Source organism: Camellia sinensis, chromosome 2, assembly GCF_055761805.1.
Source record: "Camellia sinensis isolate YWXY chromosome 2, ASM5576180v1, whole genome shotgun sequence".
Taxonomy (NCBI): domain Eukaryota; kingdom Viridiplantae; phylum Streptophyta; class Magnoliopsida; order Ericales; family Theaceae; genus Camellia; species Camellia sinensis.
In genome coordinates, this window is record NC_138962.1 from 53,693,062 (window position 1) to 53,702,838 (window position 9,777).

A 9,777-nucleotide genomic window follows, 5' to 3' on the forward strand; every position below is an offset into this window, starting at 1 on the left:
ACAAACCTAGTTCGGTGGGTTACCTTGGCTAAGGTCTATCAAGAAGTGGTTTAACTTATTCAAAGCTACTGGTGTAAACATGAAGTATTAGTCCGGTTGTAAGCTGACTCGACTTTTACCTAGCTTAACCAGTATCCTAGTTCGGTTGCATCATGATTTTGGATCAAAAACCTGTTTTCTACAGGATATTTCATATACTCATGCGTTCTACTGTTAAGTTTTTTCTATAGAAGTACAAAGCAAAGCAAAATGGAAAAATGTGTTTGCAGAAAACACAGAAAACAAAACACATAGAACAAATACGAAAACAAACAGAGCAAGTAAGATGTACAATACTAACCAGATGAGGAAGCAGGAGCTGAAAATGGAAGCAAAAAGCAGCAGTTCACAAACTCTTTCAGAAAGACGAAGAATAATGAAGAACACGAGCTCAGAAGATTGAAGAAGTAGTAGAGGCACAGAGAGGGAGAAGTTGCAAAATATGGCAAAAATGAAAAGGCTCGTTTTTAGGTAAAGGAAAAAGGGCGGGACTGTTCAAATTTCACGAAGTACGAAGACGGCGTGACAGCCGTCCTCAGTCAATCAAAGCGTGCCACGTGTCCTGGAAAGGAGAAACGATTCAGTCGCTGTGATTGAAGAGACGTTTTGACCGGACAAGCAGAGCCCGGTGTAAAATTAGCTCGGCTGAAAGGCTTAAGAGTTTTAGCTCGGCTGGAAAGGCTAAAGGGTTCTTTAGCTCGGCTGCAAAAGCTTAAAAACTTCAGCTTGGCTGACAGACAGGTAATCCCAATCATGCTATGCAGATGGAATTAAGGGGCAATTGAGAGGGTAATTTTGGTGAAAATTGGGCTGAGCTATGAGATGGGAATTATGGCCCAAAGTATGATGGGCTAGTAAAAAGGCCGTAAAATTACTCCGGTCCAAGAGAGGTAAAAGATTACTCCGGCCCGAGAGGAATGTAAAGTTACTCCGGTCCGGAAGCGACTTGGAGTTAGGCCGGTCTCAGAATTAGTCCGGTCATGGCGTATTGTGGTTAGAACGGTCAGAACCTTGCTACTCGGTAGCTCGGTCTAAACATACTATGGTTTGTACATGAGAGAACCGAGATAAAGAGGAAAAGGAAGAACCGAACTAAGGATAGGACGGCTTACTCTGTGGCTCAGCATAGCCATGATTACTTCGGTCATGTGGGAGTCCGGCCATGGTAATAACCATCTCACTTGGTTTAAGCAATGAGGGAGGTGTTAGAGGATAAGGATTATCCTTCAAGAGGTTAAATCCTAGGAGGACTCTGCATGGAGGAATAGAAGTCCTACTAGGATTGTGCCACACGAAACCTATAAAAGCTCACAAACATCACCTTTGGAGAGGTAACACACAACTTTGCTTTCTGAATACACAGAGCTTTTGTCTATTTGTCAAGCTTACTGACTTAGGCATCGGAGAGGTTTTCAGCACACACCCGCCGGCTAGCTCACGTTTGTGTTTTCAGGTGATAAAGCGACAACGTACAGAGAAGCGCATACTTGATCAACAGGATTATACGAGAAAGTTTATTTCTTTCCCGTACAATCTCATGTAACAATCATGTTTCTATTTCATCACTATGATTTAAATATTTGTAATTCTACGTCAAGTCTACTATAATGGTGGAATTCACCATGTGATTATCACTTTAAATAATTTTCTCAAATAAGTACTAAAGTCAAAAACCAATTTTAGTTGGATTTTAATTCTCTCTATTTCAATTTATTAAGTTGCAGGCATTAATCAAAATCAAAAGTTTAACAGTTTATAATTGCATCATTATAAGTTTTAAAAGCTTTCCTTTATTTGTTTCTTAATTTAAAAATAGTAAATTTAAGTGCACAGAGTATCAAATATAAAATGAGATACATGTTTTCAAGAGGTGAGACCCAAACAATGTGGGACCTATATGTGGGACCCATATTTTATGAGACATTTATATCTCATTTTGTATTTGATTTTTATATTTTTAACATTACTAATTTAAAAAATAAAATTTTGTTATTATGGTTTAATCATTACTATTTGAAGACAATTTGATTCCCATTTTTGACTTCTCCTTAATAATTGTTTTCTAATTTGATTTTCAAGATGAAATGAGATTAGCACACTAGTGAGTAGGGCTCCCAAATGACCTACTGATAAAAAAAAAAATATGATATTACACAACAAGATTAATCCATCTTATGGCTTTTTCAATCTGTTTAAGTGCTCAATCCGTCCCAATCCATAAAAGATAATTTAGGATTTTAGACAAAGGTTCGTAACCCGAGTCCACCTATAAACCCGGCCCTAAAAGCCTGTAAGGGTAAGTCTATAGTTTGATTTTTTTTTATTCTCATGTTTAAAGTTTTTATTTTTTTATTTTTATTTTTTTTTTCCCTTCCACTTAGGTATTATATGTTACTTAATTGTTTTTTGATTATATGAGATGTAAAAAGGTATAAAAAAAAAAATGTACAAAAATTAATAATATAAATGTCTCGATTTGATTTTGGCCCATAAGATTTGGACGTATAGGTGAGATATGGTTTAATTTTTTCAATAGACCCGACCCGTACGATCATGTTGACTAATCAAAGCTCAAAAAATCTATCAAAACATGAAATTTGAACATAATAATTACAGGTTTAGCAAGTCCAACCCATCCCATGGATGACCCCTACTAGTGAGAACCCTATTCTTCTATCCCCAATGGGAATCCAAAACCAATGTCTGATTTAAGAGTGAAACAAATAGATAAACCCATAAAATTTAAAATTATATCATATTCTTGAACAGAATTACTAGCCTAACCAAACCAAACAGTGAATTAGATTGACACATGAATATTAATAGAGTCATTTACATGAAAACCTCTTAAACTATTGAGAAGTATTATTTTAATCTCTTAAATTAGAAAAGTATAAAAATAAATCCCCTAAAATATTGAGAAGTATCATGTTGCTCCCTAAACTATAAAAGCATAGTAATTGGATCTTTTAATAGAAGGGGTCAACGTAAAACACACCAATAGTTTAGGAAGTTAATTTATATGCTTTTATAGTTTAAGGGGTCAAAGTGATAGTTTCATTAGTTTAGAATGTCAATTTGTACGTTTTTATAGTTCATGAGATCAAAATAATACTTTTTAATAATTTAGGGAGTCTCTGTATAAATAATCCATATTAATATTAGTAATGGAAATTCTGATAACAAAATTCTCAATCTTACTATTTGACTTATGTCATTCAAACCTGGAAAAAAATAAATAAATAAATAAATAAGAACAAGAGTTGTAACTCTTACACTCATTCAATAACAGGACATTTACCTAGTTCACTTTAAAACTAAAATTACGTACTCCACAATAGTTGTGATTTTAGTATGATTAGAAACCGTTGCAAGTAAAAAATAAAGATAGTCATCCCTATCAATTAAATATACATATAATTAGGACTAGACGTGACAAGTGAAAAAATAACAATATATACCCTTATTTCAAAATTGAATTGACTAAGAAGAGATTATACTATTTTTTTTTTTAATTTTTGTTGGCAGTGTTCAACTATCCCCCAGGGATTCACAATGTGGTTGTTGTAGGGAAGGCAGATCATGACAATTGCAATGTCCCCAGTGGTGCAAAAACATATACAAGTGGAAAAGATCATATAAGTCTTGCAAAGGGACCAAACTACTTCATCTGTGGAATTCCAGGCCACTGTGGAGCTGGCATGAGTATTGCTGTTACTGCCAATTAAAGCAGCACCACCATTAAATTTATAAACCTTGCTTTTCTGTAGTTAATAATCTCTAGTTAATTTTCTAATTCTATATAAAAAAACCAATGTTCTGTTTTTAATTTTATTAGCAATAAAATCACCATGTTTATGTCATGATATATAAAAGAGAAAAGTTACATTTACATGCAATTTGTGAAATGGATTGTTTCATGTTGTGTACGTAGTCAAACAAAAGTCAGGACCCCTTACCCCACCTCCATTGCCGTCGATTGTCTCCACCCCTGACGCGACCCTCATGAAACTCTCCTCCACCCCCACCCAAATCCGTAAATGTAACGTCCACCTCAGACCCTACCTTTTTCAACTACCTCTGAACCATCCCACTAGGGTTGGGGCCAGTCGGGGACCCAACGGATCAAGATATTTTTTTCATCTCTAGTCTTAAGTAGGGTCTTTTAGACCCACACTATAATAAATTAAGGTTTTAAAGATGAAAATTTATAGACAAAACTTCATAGTCGTTAAAAGTGTTATTGTTGCATTTTTAAAAATGAAATTAGAAATTTAATAATGAATTACTATTCTTTTAGAATCAAATTTTCTGTCCAAAAAAGCAACAAAAAAAATTGCATAAAATTGTTGTCTTATTACTGAGAGAGTTTGAAATTTGGAAACTAATTTTTTTAAACTTTTCAAATGATGTTTTTCGTGAGTCAAATATTATGATATTGGAGTTTAGGTTTGTGTCAAGGTGTGAGTTTTATATAATAAAATAATTTTATATCACATGATTGTTAATGTATTATGTTTAATTCAAAATTTCAGTCTGAAAAAGAAAAAAAAATTGCACAAAATTGTTGTCTTATTAGTGACAAGGTTTGGAAACTATTTTTTTTATTATTTTTTTTAAAAACTTTTTGAAACAATCTTTTTCGTGACTCACGTGATAACTAAAATAATGTAATATTTGAGTTTAGTTTTGTGTCCAGGTGTGAGTTTTATATAATAAAATAATTTTATATCACGTGATTGTTAATGTATTATTTTATGTTTAATTTTGGACATAAGTTAGTTTTTAAAGTAAATTGCAAAAGATTTGAAACATGAATAATTAAAGTAAAAAAAATTAAAAATCAAATTGAGAAAATGGCCAAACATAGGTGGGACAAAATATAATTTATCCCAAAAGTTTAGTAGAATATACTAATAGATAGATAGGGAATTGAAAAAGAAAAAGGAAAACAAAAAATGTGAGTGAAATAATGAAAAATATAATTACATTTTATTCATATTTTAATTTTAAATCTCTATCTAAATTTATAATTCAAACATAATTTAGATTTACCCAAAACAATTACTCACGATAAGTATACCAATTGGGGTTTGGGATCTCTGCGCGCCATGCACAGTAAAAATTGTTGTACACCTTATTGGGCCCATTCCAAGGCTCAAATAGATAATTTAAACTGTTCATATTTTAAAAGATATCGAATAGAATATACTTATAAAAAATCACATTGATCGGATATTAGTAGACCTTTTATCAAATTACTTTTGTATTTACAAAAATAAATAATAAGTGTAATTTGAAATATAAAAGTACATGTAAATGTGATTGATGAAAAAATTAATGATATTTGATTAACGTGAATTTTTATAAATATGTTTTATTTGATATATTTTAAAATATAAAAAATTCAAATTATTGAATTGAATCCTAAAATAAACTCAACCAAGTGCTTAACAGTTGCTGCTATGTATGGTGTACATAAGCAATTCCAAATCCATACCCGATTGATGTTACAATATTAAGTTTAGAGAGTTGTCATTAATTTTGTAAGACTACGAAATCTTGGCAGACACGGTAAACTAGGATATGGTAACTTAGCCGCCGTTTAAGATTATGAAATCTTTGCAGACATGATAAACTGGGAAATGGCATTAATTATATACCCATTAATGTCATTACAATATCAAGTATTTTTTTCACCAAACACGACCTTAGACTCAACCGTGCATATCATCCACAGACAAAAGGCTAATTAGAAAGAATTATTCAAACGTTGAAAGATATTTTAAGGATGTATGTTAGATTTTCAAGGAAATTGGGTGACCAACTTACCTTTAGCTAAGTTTGTATATAACAATAGCTATCATTCAAGTATTAGTATGGCTCCTTATGAAGCTTTGTATGAAAAAAAATACCGATCTCTAAAATGTTAGGCCGAAGTGAGAGATAGACCTTTATTAGGGGCTGAACTTGTGCAAGAGACGACTGAAATAGTGAAATTCATTCAACAACGGTTAAGTAGGGCATACATTTTACATTTCCAACTAAGTTAATAGTTGGAAAACTAGTATAAATATACCCCCTTTGTTTGCTAGAATGTGTAAGTTGTAACCCATAACACAGAGAGAATCTGAGCTTAATTGTTTGTTGTTGAGATCAGAGAGGATGTCTCACGAGGGAAGAGGCAATGCAATAGTTGCTGCCTTGGCATCGGTGGTTTGCATGGTGGTGCTCCTCTGACGCAGCTAGTTTTACAGTAGGAAATGTTGGTGGTTGGTCTTTTGGTGTGTCTACCTGGCCCAATGGCAAGAGCTTTACGGTGACATTCTTAAATCACTCTATTCGTTTTTTTGTTTTTTCAGTTTATTTTTTTACACAGAAAAGTAATGTTTAGTTTATTAAAATGAAAGTAAAATGAAATGTTTATTTCATAAGAATATCCATTCTCAATGAATTTTTTTTTTTTTTTTTTTTGGTTTTTCGTGAAAAAAAAAAATCGTGAGGCCGAGAGGTTGGTTGTATGGATGTGAGTAGCAGTAGTAGGGGTAATTTGTACTTTCCGAATCTCTCTCGATGCATGCCATCTTCTTGTACCTTTTATTTCATGTTGTTAATGAAATTTTTACTTTGCCGATCAAAAAAAAAAAAAAAAAAATGGAATTACCATTGACCATTATAAGTGAATAATCATTTTGTAAAGAGGTTATGAAATAAGCATTCCATTTTCATTTTAGTAAACCAAAGATAGCATAAGATGAGAATGGAGAAAAGAAAAAAAAAAAATATCATGGAGTGAAAAGGTTGGAACATAGACATCATGTTTGGTAAGAGAACAACCTATTCACCATGGCATCAATTTCAATGGGAAAGAAGATAATGTGCTAAACAAGATTATTGAGCTAGAGCTAAACGACAGAGAGAGATCCAAATAGGAGGGTTTGGTCTTAAAAGGTTGAAGGATGGCTTCAAGTAAGCTTGGCTGGAGTTTTCAGTGAGTATAAGCTTTGTTAGCTAGTTTTTGGGTTTTGACTTCAAGTGTTTGTGGTCTTGTAAGCTTGTGTTGGTTTCTCACCAATATTATGCTCGGTTTCTTTTCTTGTCCTTTTTCTTTCTCTTCCTTGTTGATGTTATCTCATATGTAATGTATGTTTTCCTCATCAATAAAGGATTTTCTTTGCTGATCAAAAAAAAAAAAAAAAAAAAACCTATTCACCATGGCTAAGGGTGATAAACGAACGAAATAGCTTAAGCTTGACTCATGCTCGGTTTGTTAAAAATTCGTACGAACTCGGTTCGTTAAATAAATAAATCAAGTTTAAACACATTTTAAAACTCATTAAAGTTTTGAAACCAAATTTGAACATTCAATTGCTCATTCTTCTCATTTCAATAAACCTAAAATTTTATAAAATATCAAACTACTCGAGCTTGGCTCGATAAAAACTTGTTTGAAATTGGCTCAAAAGTTTAACGAACCAAACTTAAATAAATTTTGAAACCCATTCAAGTTATCAAAACAAACTTAAACAGCTAACTATTCGGCCCGTTCAGTTCATTTAACATTTCTTAGTCTTTGGTATGGTACAATTCATTGGGGTGACTAAATGTTTTTTTTAAGACACACCTATCTGATCTTTAATTTAAAAACAATAAATGCACATAGTATTAATACAAAATATGATATAAATATCTTACAAGAGATGAGACTGACATGATGTAGGACCCAGTCTTTATATTTGTATCTCATTCTCTGTTTGGTTTATGTATTCCTAACATTATTAATTTAAAAAATAAAAAAATTGTTATTATAGTTCAATCATTAATTACTATTTCGAGACGACTCGATTTCCATTTTGGCTTCCCTTTGGTAATTCTTTTCTAAATTATTTCCCTATCACTAAGGTAATTTCTTTAACTTAAACGGTCATGTTTGGATAACAAAAATAGAAAAGCAGATGATAAATCATTCCAAGTCTCTTTTATTCTGTTATTTTGATGCTTCCATGAATGAAAATATAATTCCTAATTTAGTTCTCAAGGTAAAATGAGATTACCAAACCAGTGAGAATCCTATTCTTCTATCCCCCATGGGAACCCAAAAGGAATTTAACTGATGTAAGTGTGAAACAAATAGATGAACTCATAAAATTTAAAATTATATCATATTCGTAAATGGAATTAATAACGTAACCAAACCAAACATTTCAATTAAATTGACACAGGAAAGTTAATATTATTAATGGGAATCCTGATAACAAAATTCTCAATCGTACTATTTGATTTATATAATTCAAACATAAAATAATAAATAAATAAATAAATAAAAACAAGAGTTGTAACTCACACACTCACTCAATTACACAATATTTACATTTTTCACCTTAAAACTAAATTACGTGTTCCATGGTAGTTGCGGTTTGAGTATGATTAGAAACCGTTACAAGTAAGAAATAAGGATAATCATCCCTATCAATTACATATACATATATAATTAGGATTACATCAATACACCCTTATTTCAAAATTGAATTGACTAATAGGAGTTTGCTAATTTTTTAAATTTATGTTGGCAGTGTTCAACTATCCCCCAGGGAAGCACAATGTGGTTGCTGTAGGGAAGGCAGATCATGACAATTGCAATATCCCCAATGGTGCAAAAACATATACAAGTGGAAAAGATCGGATAAGGCTTGCAAAGGGACCAAACTACTTCATCTGTGGAATTCCAGGCCACTGTGGAGCTGGCATGAGTATTGCTGTTACTGCCAATTAAAGCAGCACCACCATTAAATTTATAAACCTTGCTTTTCTATAGTTAATAATCTCTAGTTAATTTTCTAATTCTATACAAGAAAATCTGTGTTTGGTTTTTAATTTTTCTTATTAGCAATAAAAGCAGCAGTGTTTATGTCATGATTGTATGAGAGGGTTCAAGAACGTCGTTGGAATATTCCAAGATCTTTGAAGAAGACTCGAATTCCTTTAGAAATTGTGAGAGGCTTAGATTCTTCAATAGTCTCAACTAAGAATACAAAAGAAAGGAGATGATGGAGATAAGAGATTGGGTAAAGAAGAAGGCAAAGTAACTAGAGAGAAAATAATGGTAAGGCTCCCCCATAGATCTCCCACTTTCACTCTCAAGGTTGATAATGGAGATGGAAAATTAGTTCTTTCCCAAGAGTCATCTCTCCAAATCCATCCCTTGTAAAGCTATGGGTGGGTGCTATTTATAGGCACCTCATAATGTAGGATGGAGCCCATCATAGTAAATATTCTCTCTAACCACCTTGTCCGAGGAGGTGACCTCTCCGAGGATAAGAAAAAACCCCGTAGAGGAGATCAACCTCTCGGCGAACCCTTCTTCTTAACCACACCTAACCAATGATCTCCAATCATCCCAAAGGGTCAGGGGTAGTCCCAGAGGACGTCCTGCCGCATAAGGGTCAGGGGTAGTTCAAGAGAACGCCCTGCCGCAAATATTGCCGAGTCTCAGGGACCCCCTAGATCGTGCCACCTCGACCCGGGTATAGGCTAGTTTAACCGAAGAGTGAATTTATCTCCACTCACTGTTCTCGGGATCGGGTCCTTTGTTCGGAGTCCATTACGGCTATGGTTCTGGTACGTAGATTCCGGAAAGCTCCGAGTCCGCAAGTGTTCTGAGACTCATTAATGGAGCGACTTCTAGATTGCGTCAGAATCCGTTCGAAGCCAAGTACTTCGGATCTCTAGGTTAGTAGA

General features: G+C 33.2%; 1 protein-coding gene across 1 annotated transcript; it reads left to right on the forward strand.

The window, feature by feature from the left end:
* The first annotated feature begins 1,232 nt into the window (after window positions 1-1,232).
* On the forward strand, window positions 1,233-8,812 carry LOC114293114 (chemocyanin). The gene is made up of 3 exons (XM_082909503.1): window positions 1,233-1,272; window positions 3,568-3,744; window positions 8,613-8,812. The coding sequence occupies exons 1-3, from the start codon at window positions 1,233-1,235 to the stop codon at window positions 8,810-8,812; spliced, it is 417 nt and encodes a 138-aa protein (XP_082765629.1).
* Window positions 8,813-9,777: the final 965 nt, after the last annotated feature.

What these genes read in the sequence shown, in the direction of transcription:
- LOC114293114 (XM_082909503.1), top strand. Translation starts at nt 1,233, where the DNA reads ATGAGGGAGGTGTTAGAGGATAAGGATTATCCTTCAAGAG. An exon ending in TAAGGATTATCCTTCAAGAG is followed by an intron (nt 1,273 to 3,567) that starts GTTAAATCCTAG and finishes TTTTGTTGGCAG; the next exon opens with TGTTCAACTATCCCCCAGGG. An exon ending in CCACTGTGGAGCTGGCATGA is followed by an intron (nt 3,745 to 8,612) that starts GTATTGCTGTTA and finishes TTATGTTGGCAG; the next exon opens with TGTTCAACTATCCCCCAGGG.